Source organism: Austrofundulus limnaeus, unplaced genomic scaffold, assembly GCF_001266775.1.
Source record: "Austrofundulus limnaeus strain Quisiro unplaced genomic scaffold, Austrofundulus_limnaeus-1.0 Scaffold99, whole genome shotgun sequence".
Classification (NCBI taxonomy): Eukaryota; Metazoa; Chordata; class Actinopteri; order Cyprinodontiformes; family Rivulidae; genus Austrofundulus; species Austrofundulus limnaeus.
In genome coordinates, this window is record NW_013952501.1 from 549938 (window position 1) to 573585 (window position 23648).

The 23648-nt window shown below is 39.3% G+C and overlaps 1 protein-coding gene across 6 annotated transcripts in view; it reads left to right on the forward strand.

The window, feature by feature from the left end:
* Positions 1-23648, forward strand: part of slit2 (slit homolog 2 (Drosophila)) — an 89450-nt gene that overhangs the window by 55065 nt on the left and 10737 nt on the right. For 2 of the 6 annotated variants that reach the window (XM_014013232.1, XM_014013233.1), the window contains exons 5-30: positions 4131-4202; positions 5004-5075; positions 6412-6483; positions 6605-6768; positions 7565-7706; positions 8417-8488; positions 8643-8714; positions 9672-9743; positions 9993-10136; positions 11837-12000; positions 12334-12357; positions 13989-14006; positions 15975-16125; positions 16252-16326; positions 16477-16620; positions 16802-16945; positions 17995-18161; positions 18251-18383; positions 19506-19574; positions 19866-19937; positions 20608-20679; positions 20824-20895; positions 21134-21297; positions 22342-22374; positions 22885-23009; positions 23226-23323. In XM_014013232.1, coding sequence (XP_013868686.1) covers positions 4131-4202; positions 5004-5075; positions 6412-6483; positions 6605-6768; positions 7565-7706; positions 8417-8488; positions 8643-8714; positions 9672-9743; positions 9993-10136; positions 11837-12000; positions 12334-12357; positions 13989-14006; positions 15975-16125; positions 16252-16326; positions 16477-16620; positions 16802-16945; positions 17995-18161; positions 18251-18383; positions 19506-19574; positions 19866-19937; positions 20608-20679; positions 20824-20895; positions 21134-21297; positions 22342-22374; positions 22885-23009; positions 23226-23323 — 2607 coding nt within the window. The remainder of the gene's footprint in view (positions 1-4130; positions 4203-5003; positions 5076-6411; positions 6484-6604; positions 6769-7564; positions 7707-8416; positions 8489-8642; positions 8715-9671; positions 9744-9992; positions 10137-11836; positions 12001-12333; positions 12358-13988; positions 14007-15974; positions 16126-16251; positions 16327-16476; positions 16621-16801; positions 16946-17994; positions 18162-18250; positions 18384-19505; positions 19575-19865; positions 19938-20607; positions 20680-20823; positions 20896-21133; positions 21298-22341; positions 22375-22884; positions 23010-23225; positions 23324-23648) is intronic. The other 4 variants (XM_014013234.1, XM_014013237.1, XM_014013235.1 and 1 more) reach the window with 3 other exon arrangements.

Below are 23648 nucleotides of genomic sequence, written 5' to 3' on the forward strand. Positions count from 1 at the left end.
ATATATAAGTGCATCAAAGTGCCAAACATTCAAACACAAAACAAATGCACGGTGTCTTGTACCTGTGAATATTTCAAATACATTGTACATAAATGAGCATTTCTTATTGGTTTATAAAAACTATTTATGTCCTTAATATTGTAAAATATGCCCATAATATATCATTTTTATTTGTAAATTGATATCTTGAAATTATTTTAAGACCCTCTCTTGGTGTTTAGTGACCCACATGGGTTATGAACAATTAATATCTTACCTGCTGTAGGTAGATTTTTGAAGCCTCAGTTTAAAGTAAAAGTTGTTTCACTCTGATTTTTCATTGAACTGTTCCTCTGTCCTGCCACCCCTACCTTTACTTGTTRCTCATTACCATTATGACACTTGTCTCCAATGTCCTAACCAGTCCCAGTCCACTTGTCTTCATCTTCACCTCACCTGCAGTCGGTTATTGTGCTTCATTCCCTGTCTGCCTTTGTTTTATTTTTAATAATTAAAGCTTTTAGTTTTCACTTGAGCTCCTCATGTTGGTGTGTGCTCTTGGGTTTATCTCTCTCTATGGTGCCACTTCAGAAGATCTGAAATCTCCCTCAATGTGACAAAATAGATTTTTTTAATTTATCATGCTTAGTGTCTAAGTTTGTCCAAAGAAAAGGGCCAAGAAGTGAATTCAWCTGGAAATTTGGCTGAAACTGGACAGAAAACTTTGAGTCACTGCCTCCGCTTTCAGTATAGGAACAGTGTGTGTCATGGCATGTGAGAGTGTGTTTATATAAATCTGTTWTCCTACCTCCCATTGTGAACATGGACTGTCAGCTGTCACTTTTCAGCAGCGCTGTGTCTGGATTTAGTGTAAGTCTGTGCAGTGGTATGTCTGTGTGTGTGTGTGTGGTGGGCCTGTCTCCACTTTCAGAGGGTTTCTAACTTAGCAGCGTGATATAGTTCCTGTGTGGTTCTAATACCTTCGACCTCTTTCAAACAAAACGCACACACACACACACACACACACACTCGTACACACTGATGCACTCTGGGCTCAGCTGGAGCCTCTTTTAATGAAGCCAACCTCCCTGTTCAGACACAGGGGCAGAGGTGAGGGGTTAAATCTTGGGGAAGCCCAAAAACAAGCCCACTTCAGAAGAGAAGAAGAGGATGCAGGGAGGATAGTGAAAAGAGGGGTTAAAGAGAAGGAAGCTTGAGAAGAAAAGGAAAAGCTGGAGTTTGGTGAAGCAAGATGAAACCTAATCAAGTATCAGAGTGAAAAAAGTTCTCTCTTATATCCACAAGAAGTCAGCTTCCTGGTCAAAATATAACKTTCAGTCCTCCTCACTGGTGGTCTGATTGATGAAGAGGATTCAGAGTGGCCTTCTGCAGTTCTCACACATCTGCTCATGCGTGTGGGTCTGTGCTGTTTGACTGTTTTCCTTTAAGGCAAGCTGTGAAAGACAAAATTGGATTGTTTATATTTTAGACAGATGGAATAAAARATCAAACACAAACTCATTGTTTAAAGGAGAAAAAGAGGATGCATCAGATTTCCTGAATAGGGTCATTTATGATTTGCTGCCCAGAATAAAATGACAGTCAGTGACCCAACATATCAAAARGAGGATTAAGTCAAGTTTGGTCAAAATGACCTAATCACATTTTCTGACTCCTGTCTTTAAAATCTACATTTTGATACATGGATCATTCTGATATCATAAGCAGATCCAGAGATATGACTTAATTTGTCTTGTTGGTTATGATGATACATTGTTTGGTCCGAACCTTAATTTCATGTCATTTTAATGAGGAATTTTTCATGTCATAAAGAGGAAACCTCAAATAATGTTTGAATTTTAGGATTTTCCAGATGGGAAGAAACAAAAACTTTACTAGCTCATGGAAAATCTTAAAATTTGAAGGTGTTTTTTCCTCAAAATCAATTTTTTTATTGTTACTGCTTAAAAAAGTGCTTCAAAAAATTTTAGGATTATATTTCAGACATTTCATTCAAATGATACATTGACAAAGCTAACTGATTGGTATTTATTATATTTTAACAAGATGCAATTTTTGCAAACGTTTTAATCAAAAACTTATATCTGCCTATTTCTCTACATCCCACTTTTAGATTTACCCTTGTTTCGGTATAATGAGTCACTAAACTATGCAATTAATTAAAGACYTATTTTGGTTTATTTGAAGCAGAGCTCTGTAGTAGCTGTAATATTTCAGATAGCTTTTTGAATACATCCTGCCTTATTGAAACATAATACAGAAAAATATTTTAAAAAATGATTCAAACTCTGAAAATAAATAAATACATAAATATTAAATGCATTTAAATATATTTGGATTATATGTAAATTTAAAAAAAAACATGTCAGGCTTCCCCTTTTGTTTGACTTGCTACAAAAAATATTCTCAGCAGTTTAACTAAATGAAAAGATGAAAAAAATGGATAAAATGTTATTTTCTTTTGTTCGATTGCACCAAAAGTTGCAAAAACCAAGCTTGTGTTGACTGTACAATGTTGTGTTATGTTTCATCAGAATATTCAAAGTGTGACTCAGATTGTTGAGTCATATTGGACGTTTATCATGCCTCACACTACTGTCTTGGATCGCACCAAAGTAAAAATGCACACAGTCTGTGCAGCCTCCTACAGAGATATTCTGTACAGCTGACATAAATACACAAAGTGTCAAACTGTCAGCGCAGCTCATGTGGGACCTGAACAAGTTTTTACTTATTTTTAAACCTGATGGACTGCTGTAGTAAATACACAGTGAGTTATGTATGTCTGAGCTAAAGGGTTAAGGAGCATTTTTCAGCTATTTATTTAGGTTTAGTGGTTCAGGAAGCATGACTGCTTTCCACCACCACCCCCTCCTTGTTGTATAAAAACAGTATCAGTACTCTCTGTGTGATTCAGACCACCCTCAACATGTGTGTGTTTGTGTACTCAAAATATGAAAGCATGCTTTTTTAAAATTCTATTCATATTTGGGGCTATAGACATGTTTACATGTGCATTCCTTGATGCATTGAACAGCTTACACCCTGAGAAGAAAACCCCAAACACAAACTGAGCGYTGTCGCGTCCAGAGTTCAGTGCAGCCTGGAGCGTTCAGACCTCTGTATTGGAGAAACAAAGCAGCAGCAGCAGGTGGAGGCAGTGAAGATTGATGATACCTGCAGTGCTGATTACACAATCAGAGCTGCAGGAATCTGTGGAATGTGCACGGGCATTAGCTGTTAGCCGATTAGCATTGTAGAGGCCACAGTCGGGGTCAAGAGCTGGGGGGTCAAAGGTGGAAGGTCACGCAGTCCGTCTGGAACAGAGGTACTCACAAAAAAGTCTTGTTCCAYGTGTTTAACTGTTGACTCCACAGAAATCATCTTACTCCATTTTAGTTCATGTTCGTGTCACATGGTGTGATCTGATGGCTGCATTTATTTTCATGCCTCTGATCTACCTCGTTTATTACCAGACATGAATAAAAACACATCGCATCTATGTTTGTGCGTGTATCACTCAGCACCTATGCTCATCCTTGACTTTGGCAGGTTGCTATGCTTACTCCTGTTTTACTTGGCAGCTAATGGTACAGTCGTTTTCGAGCACCTGTTTTTACGTTTGAGTATATTAATACTCCCGTAGCGAGTGCGCAGAAGAACATGTGTGTGTGTGTGTGTGTGTGTGTGAGCCATGAGAGCTTCAGCTCAGTTAAAGTGGCTGAAAATTAAATCTCTTTAAACCCCGACGCTCATAGCTACACACATCCATCACTTACTCCTTAAAAGCCAGAAGGGAGAGAAGGAAGTTAGTGGGGCTGAAGTGGTGATGAGAGAAGGGACAGAAAACTCTGAGGGTCACCAGTGCCCCCTGCAGGTAGTCGGAGTGTTTGAAGCCGCCCCTTTACCTGACTTCTATGGGAGCATGACTAAATGACTGCTGGTTATAGATATGAGGACACTTGTCAGAGTCCTCCTGCTATTGAGAGATGAGCAACACTGCTGATTATAGCTGATGGAGGACTCTGAGGTGTTTTGGATTTTCCAAGTGCCTCTCTGCTGCAAAGCACATGATTCAGTGACACCTTGACCCTAAATCCTCTTCTCTTTTTTGTCTCTTCTCTGTCCAGTGACCTGAGTGAAAACCAGATTCAGGGGGTTCCTAGGAAAGCCTTCAGAGGAGCTGTGGAAATCAAAAACCTGTAAGTGGCTTTCCCTCAGCCTTGTTTCTGCACGTGTGTGCAGTTTGGTGAGCATACGTCTGCCTTTTGCTTCTCAACGTGTCTGCTAATGTGCACAACGCTCGTAGGTCTGCGCATCAATATTTCATTGTGTTAAATGTCATGGGCCTCCCGCTTGCCGTATTGACTTGCACCTGCTGCTCGTTAGCAGCTGTGTGCATGTTAAAGTGTGTGACAGAGAGATGTCAGTGGCATTTTGCTGTTTTTTGTTTTCTTTTACCTCCCTCACAGCCAGAATAATTGTTGATCATTTTATCAGCAGAGCATTTGCCCAGCGGTAATTCTATAAATAAAGACTTATTAACTAATTCACTGCTTCCTGGATTTGTCCCACAGCCGATAATTTATCTTTTTTTTTCCGAAATGTCGTGCAYTTATTGTAAAAGGCCAGGGAATTACATGGGCGTGTGTGCATCATCACGGCAGCACGTGATTTACAGTCCTTATATCTTAACGAAATGGATGTGAGAACTGTTGCGAGAAAGAGAGGAGGGAGAAGACAAGGAAGGAGGTGAATTAAATGTCAGACTACAGAGAGCAGGAAACTTGACTACAGAGACACATAAAGAGCTGCATAAAGAACAAGCAGGACTAAAACAGGGGGACAGTCTGATGGAGACAGAAAAAGGCCACTGATGTGTCGTTCAGGGGAGCCGATGCATTTTCATCTCTACATGGAGCTCTTTGGCTCTACGATTTGATGAAGATATATTGTCAGCTACTTTTTTTGTCTTTCTTGTATGTGCGCGTGTGTGTGTGCAGCCAGTTGGACTACAACCACATCAGCTGCATTGAAGATGGAGCTTTCAGAGCATTACGTGACCTGGAAGTACTGTGAGTACCTGTTTATTCAGTCCCAATATGAACAGCAGCAGAGCTTTTTTCCCCCCATCAGGAGCACTAATAGCAGAGGAATATGGAACAGCTAATATTCTTCTTGACCTTTCAAACACTGCACTACCTCCACAGCTCCTGGAAAGGGCACTTTGATATCGTTTCAGGACCGGCTTTAACGGGCGCTTCTTTGTGCCTGTTAGCATGTAAAGATGATCTCTGTGATTTGTGTTGACATGAGACTCAAGCCAAGTCTGCAGCTGAATTTGGCTGTTTGAGATGTTTCCTATTCGTTCTGTCATTTTACAGTAAAAAAAAAAATAAGAGGAGATGTAAGGATTACAGGGATTCTGTCTACTTTTGAAGTTAAATCCAGCGTTTCTTGAAGGAATCCATAACCTGCATCCAGCAGATTTTTAGTCAATGTTAATATAAATTTATAGCACATAAAAAACAAGAGAGGTTGACCAACGTGCTTTACAGTTCAGGCAAAGGCTTGTGTCATTAAGAACATAAAATAAACTATCAAATCAAAAAACATCAGTTCTAATTTAACATTAAACTGCCTGAATCAAAAGCCAAAGAAAAAAGAGATGGATCTTGATTTAAAGATTTATTTAGAGCATCCTATAATTAAAAGAGATGGAGTTGAAATTGGTTTAATCAAGCCGTCTTAAATTAGGTTGATTCCAAAAGTTAATCAGTAGTAGATGTGCATTTAATGATTGCTTTTGAGGAGGTTCATTAAAATCTGTTTACTGGTTCATTAGATTTTCTGACAGTGCAACAGGTAAACAAACACACACACAAAGAAACAAGCAAAGACTTTATCACCTGTCGCCTTCGACGCCACGTTAAATTAATACAGTCAAAACAGAGATTTGGGATTATTTGCATGAGTGATGTCACATTACCAGGGAAAACAAAGGCTTAAGGTCCCAAAATGCTGACACACAAAGGGATCCTTTTCATTGAAAAATGATCAAAGTAACACCAGACTGCAGCAGTGAAGAAAACCATGACATGAGGAACTGACCACTGGACAGTAGGAAACTTAGACTGTAAAAACAGGAAAATATGTGACACCTGTGAAAGTAATTCCACAGAATAAAACTAAGTGTAGTCATTGAATCCAAACAATCATGACAAATTACACCAAACTTCAAACTGTGGAGTCATTTTACTGTTGAACTGGGGGTGAAGGTGAGGATGTGCAGGCAGGTGAGAGTTTTTTTATTCTTACTTTAAAAAAAGGCAAACTGATGCATTGCCAAGTTGTTTTGTCGTCTGTATTTTCCCTCTTTTCTATGTGTCTCATATTGTCTTTTCTCTTCAGAACCCTGAACAACAACAACATCAGCCGATTGTCTGTGGCCAGCTTCAACCACATGCCAAAGCTCAGGACTTTGTAAGTGGCTTCCACTTCATATTTGACCCTCGGCTGGCATGGAGGCCCTTCATCTGACAGTTTATTAAACCATTAACTGATTGATCTTCTCTCCTCTCTCCTGTGCCTGGTGTCTGCCCAGCCGCCTGCACTCCAATAACCTGCAGTGTGACTGCCATGTGGCCTGGCTGTCCGAGTGGCTGCGACAGCGCCCCCGCTTGGGTCTCTACACACAATGCATGGCCCCGCCACACCTGAGGGGCCACAATGTGGCAGAGGTGCAGAAAAAGGAGTTTGTGTGTGCAGGTAGGCCGGCTGCACGGCTGAGGGATCTGTTTTTTTTTTTTTTTTTAGTGATGAGCTTTCTGTGTTTGCTCTTTGACAACAGCAAACGTCTCTTTGGTTTTCTTTGCTTCTTCTCACTGTCTTTTGATCATGCTTGTCAAGATGGGGATGAAGGTCAGTATTTGTCTTCCTCTGCATAGTTTGTCGTTAATTTCACAAATAAAAGTTAGACCTCAAGCAAAAAAATAAATAAATAAAACACTTACAGTGATAAAAAATAAGTCCACCCTCCATCATTTCAAGAGTTTTTTGACCTTCCCGTTATTGAGTCTATTTAAATCCAACCTCGTGATTTCATCATGCCATTATTTGGTAACAAAAACATAAAGAAGAGTGGACCATAATTCCATACATTCATATGAGTGTCTGACAAAGTCATACAGAAAACTATTACCGGTACAAAAAAATATTGCTGCTACAGATGGTGCTACAAGCTACTGAATCAAGATGAGTTAAGCTTTTCACACGTCTTTTTCCATTTTTCTTTTGTTTTTTTTTTTTAATAAAAATGGTGTGTGTGGGGGGGGGAATTTGCTGTGTTTTTGTACTTTGATGTTAGATTTGAACAATTTGAAAACCTGGTGAAGGTTTAAAGGAGGTGAACCTTTTTATTTTTTAATTTCAGGAAGGAGATTTGTCCTTCAATTGCCGTTTTTTTAATCTTTTGTTCTTCAACACACGTTCCCATTTCAAAGTAACAGAAGCGTGATAATCTATAATTATCAGTGGATAATACTGGCTCCCTGTGTCTGTGCAGGTCACCAGTCATCATCATCATCTTCCTCCTGCAGTGTGTTACAGTGTCCAGAGTCCTGCACCTGCAGCAACAACATTGTGGACTGCAGAGGAAAGGGTCTGACAGAAATACCTACCAACCTGCCTGAAACCATCACTGAGATGTAAGACATGCACAGAAACACACACTGTTGCACGCACACACACACACACACACGCACTCTTGTATCCACTGTAGGTGCAGTGATATTTCTCCTGCTCTTTCATCGAGCGCCTCTTCAAATTTCCTGTCTTTGTCTTTTTCTACCGTTCGGTTTCACTTCCTCTTTTCTTTTTTATTTTTTTATTCGTGTAGCGAAATAAAAGCACACGTCTGTGAAATGAGAAAGCCTGCTCATGCAGCACCTTCCTTCTAAAGTAAATAAGAGTGGAATGAGGACAAAAAAGTAGTCAGACATTTATTTAAGACATAAGGAAGACCGTAGATGAAAATGGGCATCAAGAAAAAGAAAAGAAAGGTTAAGAGCCAGCACGATGAAAAATCCCAAAATCAACCCTGTAACTTCAAAAATTGTCTTACAAATGAAAGTTTTTAGAGTATCAGAGTATTTTTATTTTGTCTTCTGGGTCATGCTCATGTTCTGGTTTGGCTTGTTGAAACGGACTGAGTATTTGTGGGCGCAACTGTTTAAATACTAAAGAAGACGAGATTAGAGAAATGTCACCCAACCCTGAGCAGCGTCTATCAAATCTCTTAATCTGGAAATGTTCTCCTCAGCCAGGAGAGCAGGATTATATGGGAGAGAGATGTGTCCGTGATAGAAGAAAGTTAACGTCTCTTCTCAACGGTGTGTGTGTGTTTATTTGGTTCCAGACGACTGGAGCAGAACGCTATCAAGGTGATCCCAGCTGGGGCCTTTTCTCCTTATAAGAAGCTGCGCAGGATGTGAGTAGATTAAACGATTTGTTATTCTGCAGCCTGTCAGCTACAGAGCTGCGCTGCCGTGTTTCTCTTCTCCTCCACCTTGGTCTTGTTCTGTGCTGCTTCTCTGATTCCTGTTTCTCTTCTCCTTTGCACGTTTCGTTTGTTTTGTTTTCAGAGACTTGAGTAACAACCAGATATCTGAATTGGCCTCGGATGCCTTCCAAGGTCTGCGCTCCCTGAATTCTTTGTAAGTATTCTGTCTTCTGTTTGATTTGAAGGTTTGCATTTTGGATTTGAAGCTGATTTTGTGATATTTAGTGCCTTAGAAATTAATTGGACTGGATTCTAATWATGGTGCATTTGAAAACATTTGATAATTGTTTTGATCTGGAGAAAGACTTTTATACTTTTATTTGTTGGTTATGGTTTGAGCTGCACGCATGTAGTATGATGGGATGATGGTTTGGGCTTGTTTTGRAACCACAGACTGATGCTTCTTCAAACGTAAGTGATCTTAGAAAACAGCCACAATCAGGATTAACAGGAAAACAGTTTATTTATGTTAAAGCTAATATTACCATCAGCAGATGTTTTTTGTATACCTTTTTGCATCTGATCTAATTCTTTTTTTTTTTTACAAAAAAACGTAGGTCACCTACGTGTCACTTTCACCATCAAATACACCAGAATAATAATTGCAATTAATGTTTTTGATGAAAATACAGCTAAACCCTCCTGTTGTCTGAGTCCGGTGTAACGTTTAATGAGAGAAAACAGAGAAAGGAGCTGATAAGAGTCTGAGGAGGGACGTGGAGTTGTTCCGTGAAGGAGTTAGATTAAAGTGTCCGCTCTCCAAAAGTCAATAATTCATAAACGCTGAATTGCTGAACGAAGGCTCCTGCCACCTCATTACACATTCACATAACGGGACACACGCATTCGCGCTGACACACCACATACAACGTGGCTCAAACATTAAGAAAACGCTGTCTGTGCATTTGTCACGTGTTGGGGTAAAAAAGTTGTAAACGACCGACTAACATGTTGTAAAACCGACTTTGACTAGTCAAACAAACCTGGTTTGGATAAAAACTTGACTTTTTGCTCAGTGAATTCTGCGAGTTTGTGTTTGTGGGATAAAAGTGASAAGAGTGTAATAGTGATCAAACTCATGACTTATTATTGTAGTGTTTCTTCTCTGCAGGGTTTTATACGGGAACAAGATCACKGAGATTTCCAAAGGGCTGTTTGAGGGACTGTTTTCTCTGCAGCTCTTGTGAGTATTCACACACGCACACACAAACACACACATACACACACAAGCTGCAGCTAAAACCTGACATCTGCATCTCATTGATATTCATCTAAAAAGTGCTGACCTCGTACAATACAGCTGGAGAGGAGACATTCTGACTGAAAGTCATTATCACTGACCTGATCGTTTGAAAGACTCGTAGCAGAACAACAACAGGATAAAAATGAATTTTGTAAAGTTTTTCTTCACTTTTTCACTTCTGTGTTTCAGGTTGCTGAACGCTAATAAGATAGCGTGTTTGCGCGTGGACGCATTTCAGGACCTTCATAACCTCAACCTGCTTTCCCTGTATGACAACAAGCTCCAAACCATCGCCAAGGGGACGTTCTCGTCTCTGAGAGCCATACAAACACTGTACGCACACACACGGTTACAGCTCACTGATCGCACACACGATTACAGCTCGCTGTACGCACACACATTAGACTCYCAAAGGTAAATCAAAAGGAGTTTTACAATCTGCAACAGCCAAACAGTTCTATTTATTAACCACTTCATGGCCACCTGGAACTGAAGTCACAAACATTTTCATCACTTTTCTCAGTCTTATCKCTCATTTAAGTTTTATCTATTTTCCTTTAACTATTTCTAAAGTAAACAACAAACACAACGTTCATACTTTTTCATAGGGTATTCTTTCTACAGAATACTTTCAAAATAAAAGTGGTGACAAACAAAATGATAATGCYGAAAATAGGTTCTTATCTCAGTCCTGTTGAAGTGTATTTTGGAAGAATTGTGTTTTGAAAAACACCTGGTACAAAGKAGCTTTGGGGGTCTACAACTCTGCATAGAACCAGTGGTGGGCACAGTCCCCCTAAAGCACTAAAGCACTAATAGGGGAACTAATTTTCTGATTAGTGCTTTGGGGCTTTTGCTAATTTCTTAATTCATTAGTGGATTAGCACTTGCTAAATTTATGGGCTGAATTTATAAGCACTAATTTAGTTCTTCAAATGTTATTGATCAACATTACTGTCAACAGCTGAGGGTGAAAGRTGTCAGACTTGTTGGCCAAATGCGTGTCACTTATCTACTAGATCAGTGGTTTTCAAACCTTTTTTTTTTGCTTCCGACCCACAAAATAACAGTTGCAGACACTCGTGACCCCATATATTACTCATTTTTGTATGCAAACTTTGCCAATAACTCTGTTAAACAACTATAAACTTACCTAGTAATTATGATACTAATTTTTATTCATTTATGATTATTTAAAAAAATTGCAATAATCATGATGAAAATATTCCATTAGCATTTTTTTTGCATTTAAACTGAAATCATCTAAGGACCCTCATTTGATGTTTTGTGACCCACAAAGAGATCTCGACCCCAACTTTGGGAACCTCTACACGAGATGAAATATTAACAATATTCTGCACACAGAAAATATTGTCTCATGTTGACTCTGAGGAATGTTCCACGGGTCATCTGGGTTTTTAGTGCTTCYYAATTAGCTTTAGCTAAATTTTTAAGTGRGTTAYTGCTTTAGAATTAGGGGACCTAATTATTAAAGTTAGTGCTTTAGGGTTAGTGCAAGTAATTTTTAGATTAGTGCTGCCCACCACCGCATAGAACATTTAAAATACAAATAAGAGTTGCAATGTCACATTAATGTGCTTTTTATATGAAAATGTCAGCTTCTGGCAGCGCATGTGAAAACATATTTTTTACATAAAAAACTGCCTTTGATAGTTTTATACCTTTTAAACTACATACAATAAGGAAATATTAAATAAACCACACATTCAGCTCAGTTCTTCAGTCATTGAGCAACATGCATGTAATACTGTGAAAAGGTTTTCTTTATGCTTTCCTTCCAACCACTCAAACTGTCGTGTAATTTTTTTAAAGTGCTCTTGATCAATAGATCATCAAGCTTTTTCTGACCTGGCAGCATATTGTTTGGTGTGTGCTTAAAAGCTCTTCATTGATCATCTGCTGTTTGCCAAGTTTTCAGCTAATAGTTCTGCAGGAATCACTTTACTGGTGCTGAAATACTATTTTCTCTCTGTTTTATATGTGTGGGTGTGTGTGTGGTTGGGGTGGATCAGTCACTTAGCCCAGAACCCATTTATCTGTGACTGCCACCTGAAGTGGCTGGCCGACTACCTGCAGGATAATCCCATTGAGACGAGCGGCGCCCGCTGCACCAGCCCCCGGCGCCTCGCCAACAAACGCATCGGACAAATCAAGAGCAAGAAGTTCCGCTGCTCAGGTAGAAACCGCCCGAGATTTAACCCACACATGATCTCAAAACTTCACAACTTAAACATGGAAGCACAGATCTCCAAACATGAAGAAAATGAAATTAAATAAAATTAAAATCAGCTTCCCTCCTGTTTTTTTCTCATTCTGTATCTTCCTGTTGGGGTTTTCCCTCTGATTCTCTCTACTAACCTCACACTCCTTAAATGCATTACATTGTGAGCTCAGACACAAACTCTTACACACACACACACACACACACCAATGTAGCTGATGAGTGTTCTCTTCTAGCCTAACCTTTTGTTGTTGATTTTCATTTTCATGCTCTCTGTCCTTCCATTAGCTAGAGAACAGTATTTCATCCCAGGTATTGTACACTGAGCATGTGTGAGTGTGTTTGAGACACTTTTTTAGCTATTTCACAGTACACATACACACTCTCTTCAGTTTGAGTGGTTTGCATTGACTGACACTTTTTAATAAGCAACTTTTTTTTCTTTTTGTAGTTAAAATTGATGCATAAAGCAGCATGTCTAACCAGGCACCAGACACTCACACTCAGGTCACTTGTGTTGTGACTCTTGACATTATGCTGTATSTGTYCAGTGACCACGTACAGTATTTAACACAGTTCTCTTCTTAGCACGTTTAGTGAAAGATTGTGTCCACAAGCATGTGTGTGTGTGTGTGTGTGTGNGTGTGTGTGTGTGTGTGTGTGTGTGTGTGTGTGTGTGTGTGTGTGTGTGTGTTTTCGCTCACTGCAGAACATCAAAAAGGTCACACAGTCGCCACGCTCAGAGGGGTGTTGGGAAATATGCAAATGAGGCTTGCATATGAGATCTGTAGCAGGGCTAAAGGCGGTCATTACAGCTGCACACAGAAAGTCAGGGTGTGTGTGTGTCAGTGTGAGTGTGTGTGAGTGCTCACTGCAGTCATTAACGCCAAAGCTCACCAGGAGGACAGAGGTTTCAAAGCCCAGATCCCATGTATGAGGCAAAGCTGAATAATTTAACAGCATTTCAAAAGTTGAACGAGCGTCTTCTGTTCGGTGGTTCAACGTTTGTGTTGCGGATCAGATCGGCGCTTCGAGAAGCTGCTCGTTTAATTCGCTTTGGGMTTTTTTTTCGCCGGAGCTTCAGATTCCGAGTGTTCGGAACAGGCCAAAGGTTGACACTTTTTTTACTCCTTTGTGTGGTTTTGTGTGCTTTCAGTGCACAGTCTTGCAAAAACGAGCCCTGAAGCTGTCTGGCTTTYAAGGGATAGTTCAAACCTTTTGAAGTGTTATTCCTCCAAAAAAGGTAATTAATATCTAACCTGTTGGAGATGTCTTCTGTTTAAAGAAATAGAGTTTATTTCTGAGCAACTGGATCAGTTAACAGATTAAAGTGGATCATCTTAAAACGACAAAAATTTCACAGTATTGAAATTATTTACTGCCATTTCAGAGTGTGTTTTTTTACAAAGAATTATTAGACTGCATGTAAGGAAAAATGACCGTATTGAATCTGGCACCACAACGAGCAATCACAGACACCATTATGAATTTGTTTTAAYGCAGCAACTATCGGTTTTGGCCCTACTCAGAGTAGCTGTTTGCTCGTCAGAATTAAACTCTATTTCTCCAAACTGAGCTCACTAAAAGAAKTATCTYCAACAGGTAAGATATTACTTGTTTATAACCCTTTCCCAAAATCCTACTTCAAAAGATCTGAACTTTCCCTTTTAAGAAAACTAGGCAGAGATGTGTGTTTGATGGGTGCTTCCTTCGTCTGTCATGTAAAGCCAGCATGACTCTCACTGTTCYTTACTCCAAACGAGTCACTGCCTGGGGACAGAACTGAACCTTCAGCACAAATTACAGAATTTTTTGTTTTTTTTATCATTCCACTTTGTTTTTGTTTTTTTTGTTTTTTTTGTCTTTCTTTTCCCCTTTGGGAGTAACAAACAAGTCAAATACCTTCTTCTTTCTCCTACTGCCTTTCTAACACACACCATCAGGAGTACATCATGTTGGCTGTAAGTAACAAACACACACACACAAACACACAAGGTTCTCCATCAACTCTGAATCCCTCACCCCTCATCCCAAGGCTGGCCTCTGACCTTTGACCCCTTCTGTGACTCCTCCTGTTTGTTCACCTCCAGTATTAATGAGAATACTCATCAGATTTGGGAGGATTCTGTTTTTCTTGTATTGTACAATGTGTGTGTGTCAGTGTGTGTGTGTTTTAACCAGAGGTCAGGGCTTCTCTTGTGTTCGACGCTGCTGAAAACTCTCCTCCCGCTCTCTTTAACAGCTGCTCCTAAATGTGTGTAGATGTTTCAGCCTCTTGCTATTTCTGCTCCTTGTTATGAATAACTCACTGCAATTTCCAACTTGCCTGATTCCCTTTTCTGTCTTGTTTTTTATTACAAATGATTCCATTTCTCAAGACAGATTCTCCTTTTTCATCCTCTCTTTGAGTTTTTATTAGTTTCTACTTTTCCATCTCAAATCTTTTTTTATTTTATTTTAGTTTCCTCACACTTTACTCATTTTTAGCTTTTTCTCTGCTCTCTTGTTAATCTTTTCCCCTACAATTCCTTTTTTATCTTCTATGCTCCCAACTTTCTTTACCATTCCCACCTTTTCCTCAACTATTCCTTTTATACGTGTCGCTCCTTTTTGATCGTTCCTCTCCTGCAGATGGAAGCATTGCAAAGCTCTGTAGAAAACCTCCTGTCTTGTCCCGTTCTTCCTCCTCTGCTCCCTCCTCCCTCCTTCTCCTCCTCTGTCCCCTCCTGTGTTCCGGTGGAGGAGCAGTCAGTCAGTCAGCAGGTTGTTCCTTTGTGCTTGATCTAACCATGTGGCTGCCAGGTTCCTATAGTGGAACATGGTTCTGTCAAGCACCATGGAACGGCCCTGCAAACCCCTGCAGCATGGGCGAGACGCAAGAGACAGCAAACTCAAAACTGTCGCTGRCCACTAATTCTGTGTGTGTGTTTGTGTGTGCATGTACAAAGTTGTTTTTTTCCTGTTTGGTGCAGTTTTGTTTGTGCCGTAGTTTCTGACACTAACAGTTGCTTTTGAGTCTGACAGGCCAGAAAAGCTCRGATATCTTTGTTCTCCCTGGGATGTGTGTGAGTGTTTCCCTCATGTTGATCTTTACCGATTGTGTGTCCTTATGTCACTTCTTTAAACGAATACTCTGATCATTTTTGAAATGATCTTTCTAATAGTCATCAATTGTCKTAACTTTATGAGCTGTGAGAGTCGTAGAGCAACAGGGGACATTTTATTTTGTTTTGCAGGTTTATAGAACAATTCTGTCTCAGACATGACAACATTCATATCTGTGTAAGATGTTACATTAGCTAATAAGCCGCTACACTTTTGCGTGAAATTGTCTATTTAGTTTGTTGCTGTTCTTTCAACCAAACAATGCATTAATGTGTGCAGAGAATATCGTAGGACATGTAGTAAWACAGACTRTATTAACTGAGAAAARAGCAACAAACTAAACAGATGTTGATGTGCAAATGTTTAGAGGTTTATTATTAGCTAATAAAGTGTTGTTTTCTTTTTGGATGACTTAATTTTTTTTAAGCCTGAAAAACAACATAAAATATGCCTGGCAAGCCTTCAGTCAAGGAAGACTTGGGCTTTTTTTTCTTTCCACTCATAAGACTGTTAAATATTTCACAGAACATCACTTCAYAAATGTTCAGACRATCCCTTTAAGTCTCTGCAGCATTTTGGAAAATGTTGCATGTGATCATAATTGGTCACATTCTTCTGGACATCTTTGATTTATTTTGATAATTCCCCTCGCMCTCTGAACCAAAGTGACTCAGCTCTTCTTCTGCAACATCTAAAGGTCCTTCCATTGTTTAACACCCTGAGCTTTTTTTTATTGTTATTGGAAACAGTGCCARGGAAAGCTGGGCTTTGAGTCTCACATAGCGAGGGGTGCTCATTGACATTGTTGTTGTGATTAAAACCAGGTACCGAGGATTACCGCAGCAAGCTCGGAGGCGATTGCTTCGCCGACTTGGCCTGCCCCGAGAAGTGTCGCTGCGAGGGCACGACAGTCGACTGCTCCAACCAGAAACTCACCAAAATCCCAGATCACATTCCTCAGTACACAGCCGAACTGTGAGTCACTCTGTTTGTCTCCAGCAATGTGTGTTATAGGAAAAACCTCACATTTGATCTCCTCTTGCCTAATCTGTCTTTTTCCAATTATCTTTGACCCTTTTGCCTCCTCTTACGTGTTTTTAGGCGTTTGAACAACAATGAATTCACCGTGCTCGAGGCGACAGGGATCTTCAAAAAGTTACCTCAGCTGAGGAAGATGTGAGTCAGAAGTGTAAATGTAACGAGAACAAAGCGTGACAGATGTTTGCCAGAAAGTCAAACTGAGGTCACACAGAGAAAACTACGGTCGTAAACATGTTTTCTCTTGCTGTCGTTCACAACATTCACACTTTCTTCCTGTTCATGCAGTAACCTGAGTAATAATCGCATCAGTGACATAGAGGAGGGGACGTTTGAAGGAGCCTCAGGGGTCAATGAGTTGATTCTGACCTCCAACAAACTGGAGAACGTGCACCACCATATGTTAAAGGGACTCAGCGGCCTCCGCACACTGTGGGTACACACACACACACACGCACACACACACACACACACACACACACACACCAATGTCATGCATATGTATCAAGAATTCCATTGATATTCAGAAGCTTTTTCATATTTATTTAAACCTTCCTACCAGGTAATCCATTTGTACTTGTATTAACGTGTTTGTGTTTTTGTGTGTATAAAGTATGCTTCGGAGTAATCGCATCAGCTGTGTGAGTAACAGCAGCTTCGTTGGGTTGAGTTCAGTCCGTCTCCTCTCACTCTACGACAACCAGATCACCTCCATGAACCCTGGAGCCTTCGACACGCTGCACTCCCTGTCCACACTGTGAGTAAAAACAACACGGCACAGCGAAGTAGAGAAATAGAAGTATCACAATCCACAGTGAGCAGGGAGGTGAAGGACCCAAACGTAGGACTAGGAGGCCGGAGACGTCGCAGAACCAAAAGCATTAGTGCAAATGAACAGGCCTATGAAAGGCAAACAGAACATGATAGAAAAAGACAAGACAAAGAATTATGACAAGGATCCCACATACTGTGAACCAGAGGAAACTAGTCAGATTATGTACTGAGGAAAAACTAATGATGAATGYCATACAGTAAGTGGGGTAAGAAAAGAACAATGTCTACCAAATTAAAGTGGGAAGTAAAACTAACAGAATAACAAATGCATAAATCTATACAAAACCAAATTAATAACCTTTTAAGTCAGGGGTCTGCAACCTGAGGCTCTGGGGCCACATGTGGCTCTTTGGTCCCTCTACAGTGGCTCTTTGAAAATGTGATCAAACATAACAGAATGTTTTTTGTTTTGCTTTTATACCCACAACAGAAATAAATTTGTGTGCAAATACGTGATCAATGCTACTAATACAAAACGTAAAACATGTTACCTGTTGTTTTCTTAAATAATCCAACTTTTGTCTTTCTCTCAAATCCATCAGAATTACCTTTAAAGAATATTAAAAACTAAATAATAAGAATTAGAAAAAGAAATAAGCCTGAATAATTCAGTTGTACTATTTTTTTATGAAATTAGGTACAAACTATATAAAGTATTTTTCTTGTTTACATGAATATAGTCTTTATTTGTTCTGATGGGTAAAAACAATAATAAAAAATAAAATTCGCAATATATTTTTTAGTTTTATAATGTCATCTCCACTGGCCGTAAAAGTTCCCAGAAAGGCCTCAAAAAGGCCCACAGACCACCAGTTGATAATCACAGTTGTAGCTTATTTTGCAGCTCTGGGCACATTTTATTACTGCGTCAGTAACAGAAATGGCTCTTTGATTGTAAAGGTTGCAGACCCCTGTTTTAAGTCATGGCTATAACTTTATAGAAAAAACATGTTTGTTGTCTTAATTCTGCAGAAATCTCCTGGCCAATCCCTTCAACTGTAACTGTCACCTGGCCTGGCTCGGCGACTGGCTGAGGAGGAAACGTATCGTTACTGGAAACCCTCGCTGCCAGAATCCCTATTTCTTGAAGGAGATTCCCATCCAGGATGTAGCTGTCCAGGATTTTGCCTGTGAAGATGGTGAGATAAACACTGCTTTGTGTGATGCTCATGTTTTGTTTTGGGTTGTCTTTCCCTTCGATTTTCATTAATGTATTCATCATTTTCAGGTAATAACGAGAACAGCTGCTCTCCTGTCCTGAGGTGTCCAGCAGAGTGTTCCTGTCTGGACACGGTGGTCCGCTGCAGCAACAAGGGTCTCACCACGCTACCCAAGGGCCTCCCTAAAGAGACCACTGAACTGTGAGTGAATAGCATCAATGTATTTACTAAAAGACACCCAAACTCTTTAAATGGAAATAAAACATTATTACAATCCATTATAAATCTTTAGTTTTAGATGCTAGAATACAAAACTGCTAATTTTCATTGAGGACTGCCACAAAAAAGTTTACCACTAAAGAAAAAAAAACTAATTAGAGCTAAAATTGGGATATTTAGTAACAGTTGCTCATTTCATTTGTAACAGATAATTAGATTATCATTACCTAATTGGCATATTTTTAATAAAATCAGGGCAGAAGTTCATGATTATTCATAAGTTAATTGACCATTAACTTGTCATTAACTAATTAGGAGCTATTTAAAGCAACTTCATAAGTAGTTTGTGATAACATAATGACCTGTTTGTAATTAGTCCTTCATTAGTGCCTCATTAGTGCCCATGTCACTAAACACATTTTGTAGCCCTTCTTGTTTGTGCTGCCAAATACTAATATGCATTTATGTCGAAAACAATAAAAGTCGTGGAGCTGCAGCAGAGAGGGAAGTGGAGTCTGTTGTCAGGGGGTCTTTAGGGAGGGTTGTCTGATGACAGGAGTCGCTTGGTTCAAATGACCAAAACAGAATTCACAGATTAACATTAGCACAAAAAACTCAGATCTTTGAGCTTCCCAACCCCTTTCTAATAGTTTTAAGTGAAACAAATTTTCATAAAACCACAGAGGATTTCATTTCTGGGACTCAGCTGAACGCATTCAGTCTCGCAGAAAAATCCCCTCACATCGAAGAACTATAACTCTAAATTAAACATCAGAGGTGTTTACTGCCCTCCAGTATTAAGAAAGAATTAGTTAAAACACTGGATTAATAGCCATAAAGTGACAGAAATTCAATCTCATTCGTGTATTTGTGTGTGGGTGTGMGTGTGGGTGTGAGATGCCTGTGGGAATATTCACTGTTTATTTTCTCTGTAATGTTAATGAGGAGGCAGGATGTGAGGAATTTCCCACATGGCTCAAAGTTACTCTTTTTTTCCTTCTCTTTGTTTTCTAATCATCCTTTTACATTCTTCATATTTCCTTTTTCTTCGTGTTTTTCATTTCCCATGTGTTTGTTTTCTTTCCCTTCCTGCCTGTCTCGCAGGTATTTGGACGGTAACCACTTCACTCAGGTTCCTGTGGAGCTCTCCGATTACAAACACCTCACCCTCATGTAAGTTTAATCCACGTGAGCCCAAGGGACACAAACCCCAACGCCAAACTCCAGTCAAACGCCCACCTCTCAGGATCGTGACTTGGCCTTTGTTTCCCCAGTTTTAAAGACTAAAACTAACYGATTGTTCTTCTGTCAGAGTTTTGTGTTGAATCAGATTTGTTTGGCGCCGATCGATGTCAGAACAACACAATCCAAACAAGTGTCGTGCATAAAGTCTGTGRGTGGGTTTGTTCATGCATGTATGTGTGTGTGTATTTTATGCATCTGTTGTTGTTTTCCTTTTTTCAGTGATTTGAGTAACAACCAGATCAGCACGTTGTCCAATCACAGCCTCAGTAACATGTCTGAGCTGCTTACCCTGTGAGTCTGACTGTACATCAGTCTCTTTCTAACGTCTGTGGYTGTGTGTGAGAGAAAAACAGAAGGTCTTTTATTTTTACCATCATAGAGTCGTATTAAACTCTGATTTATTGCTTTTGTGTGAAGGACCAAACTCGAGAGCTGAAATGAATAAAATGTATAAARTAAATCAAACTTAAAGGAAAATTGTTGAAATATTATTTTCCCTGTCAGAATATGAAAGAGTGTAATAATTAAAAAGGGTGTAATAATTTGTGTTAAGAGTAATGGTTTTAAGTTTAGTTATAGATTTAACTTTTATTTCTGCATGGAGGCCTTGTGTGTGTTTGTGTGTGTATGTGTGTGTGTGATCTTAAACTGTTTTGTGTTTGCTGCCAAACTTAAGGCCCAGTCAGTCACACTAGACAACCTATAATACTTTTTATGTCTAAATTGCCAATAAAAGTTGCATATTTGATAAAATTGTTACAATTACAGTATGTACATGTGAAAAAGAAGCTTCCTGTTGATTATTTCAATTCCATCTTCAACGGAGACGTCTTTTAAAATGTTCATAAGTAGGTATAAGTTGTCTAGTGTGACAGGGCCTTTAGACATGTGATAATGCAGTCTAAAAGCCTGTGTGCATTGGAAGATTTTTTTTTTATTCTTAATTTTTTTGTGTGTAAAGAATCCTGAGCTACAACCGCCTGCGGTGCATACCAGTGAGGGCGTTCGACGGGCTCAAATCGCTCCGTTTGCTGTGAGTATATGAGAGGCTGTCACCACCTGACACCGGTAAACACTGCGCAGATTCTCACCGGGGCTGAACATGTAATCCAGGCTTCATGTTCATGTTTCTGTGTCCCCTTCCCCTCTCTCATCACGCTTCCCTCACCGCTCTCAGATCTCTCCATGGAAATGACATATCTCTGATACCAGAAGGAGCTTTTAAAGACTTGTCGTCACTTTCCCATCTGTGAGTAACGCAGGAACCCCAAGGATGAGTTCAAATATGAGTTAAAATATTTTTTACCCCTAAAAGTTCATGTTTGTTTTGTAACTGTGTCAGAAGTTGGGTTTAACTTTTGAATTCCATGACCCAGACATTGTACCAACTGGATTAGATTTTTATTTGATGTTCCACAGTCTTACTCGTTGCGCCTCAATCGGCTACAACGATCCCTGTTTTCACTGTTGCCRCCGCTCATCCACAGAGCTCTGGGGGCCAACCCTCTGCACTGTGACTGCCACATGCAGTGGCTCTCAGACTGGGTGAAGAGCGGCTACAAGGAGCCCGGCATTGCCCGTTGTGCTGGGCCCGGCGACATGACTGACAAACTGCTCCTCACCATGCCCTCCAAAAAGTTTACCTGCACAGGTGAATGCACAGAAACACACTTCAATCTGCCAGCAAATAGACACATGTAGACATAAAAAAAGATGTTCTCTGAATGCAACAGGTGTTTAAAACAAAATATGTACATACAGGGGGAAAGATGCTTTTTGCGCTGTTAAATATGAGTTTATGATGAGTCCCTTCAGAGATCAAAGGCTGTTCAATATAAAGTGTCACTGTTTGTGATGTATATCTCTGAAAACAAACAATTGTGGAAAAATTAGCTTTCAGTATGTGTTTGAATTAAATTTTATAGGATATACATTTTTCCTCATAAGATGGACGACATGATTAGTCGGTCAGCTCTGTCAGGCCATTCAAACACCCTTTTTAAATTATTTATGTTAGCCAATATTTTATATTTTGTCTCAAAGTTTAAAGATGGCACTATCCCTGGATAAAAGGTTTTGTTAAAGACAGTCAAATTTCATTTATCTCAAAAATATTTTCTTCTTTTTTTCTTTTTGTCAGAAACCAGACACTTGTGAAATTAATACTAATAATAATAATAATGATGACATGAACTGCAAAGGTTACATTCAGACATACTCAAAGGAATTTTTCAGTTGAAGTGCAGCAGCACTTTTTTCCCATAATGACAATATATTAAAATATGTAAACAATTCTGGTATTTAGATAATACAAAATGAGCATTGATGCTTTATTGTTGCTTTGGCTGCAGTTTATTGTTTTACAACTTTTAATTTTTACTAACCATGTTTAAGATGTCAACTAACCTAACGAATTAAAAAAGAATATGCAGGTGTTTGCTGGTTTATATTCAGGAAAACTGAAACTGTAAACTACATTACATGCAGCTTTTGTCTTTATATCATGGGGCAATTRAAATGTTGAAAGTGTCTCTTAAATCCTCACACTTGCCTGATGCATGATTTTGGCTGCAACTCGTTATACCGAACAGTGCTACTGACTGTTGACATTAACCCTTTCAGTTAATTATATGAAATTAACTCTGAATCCATGACTGAAACCTATTTTTGACCTAATCTAACTGACGCACTGTAGAAGTCCTCGGGCCTTGTGGTTTTCTGGTGACAGGTAATCGTATCCCAGTCACTTCTTTCAGCCCCCCCCACCCCGTTTTGAAAAAGTCCCCCAGCCCAGTTTTCCTTATCCTTAAGATCCTTCCCAAACTGAGCTGTTCTGCTTCCTGTTTAGTCCTCCTGTTTTAACCATCACGTGTTCTGGTTCTTAAATGTTGATTGAGTTGAGAATATATGTGTCCCCTGTACATATTAGGGTCCTGCAAAGAAAAACATGTTTACTGTTTAATAATTCAAATAACTTATCTTAATGTTTTGCAAGATGTAAAGTTTCATTTTCACTAATTGACTACTTTTATTTAATGTGCAATATTTTATTATTTAAGCTTTATCTCCACTGGATGTAACACCATCATTTTATCTGTGCAGGTCCCTAATCATGCTCAGCTGTCTAACTGTGTGTGAAATGTTAATTAGCTCACTTTATTCCCCCTCCATGGAGAATATTTGAAGATAAATATATACGTTGTTTGCATGTGCTGTTTTTGGTCGGTGCATCACACAGGCCCAGTGGATTTGAGCATCCAGGCTAAATGTGACCCCTGTCTGTCCAACCCCTGCAACAATGACGGCACATGTGCCAACGACCCTGTGCACTACTACCGTTGCACCTGCCCTTATGGATTTAAGGTATTTAGATGCTTGAAATACTAATTATATATTACATATAAAAAACAATAATGATAAACCTCTGTTTCTTTCAGTGAGTAAAATTGAGTTAGTAAATATTTTAGCAGTGCAAAAATGAGCGCAATCAATCTAAGCTTTAAGACAGACATGGAATATGTGTCAATCATAAAACCCAGATGTCTTTGGATAGTACTGATTATTTCTGTGTATGTGTAGGGACAAAACTGTGAAGAACCTATACATGCCTGCATCAGTAACCCATGTCAYAATGGCGGAACGTGCCATCTGAAAGAAGGCGAAGGGAGCAACTTTTGGTGAGAAACTTTCAATATTTTGTACATCCAGGTATTTTTATTCTTAATACTTTATGGGTTGTGTTAAAGCAAAATTTTGAACAGTTTTCCTGAGAAGTGGCAACAGAAGCTTCACCAACTACAGGCTGTAATTAAAGTGTGTTGGTTAAATTCCTGCGAACAGCTCATACAACAAACATAAAATCAGTTTTACTGTCTGTAGCAAGAGACAACTTTTGTCGGCTTCAGCTTAATAAAATTATTAAATACTAATTTACTTTGATCTGTTTGTTCATTATTTTTCAAAACTGACTTCATTCTTGAAAGATAAATATAGTTCCTATAT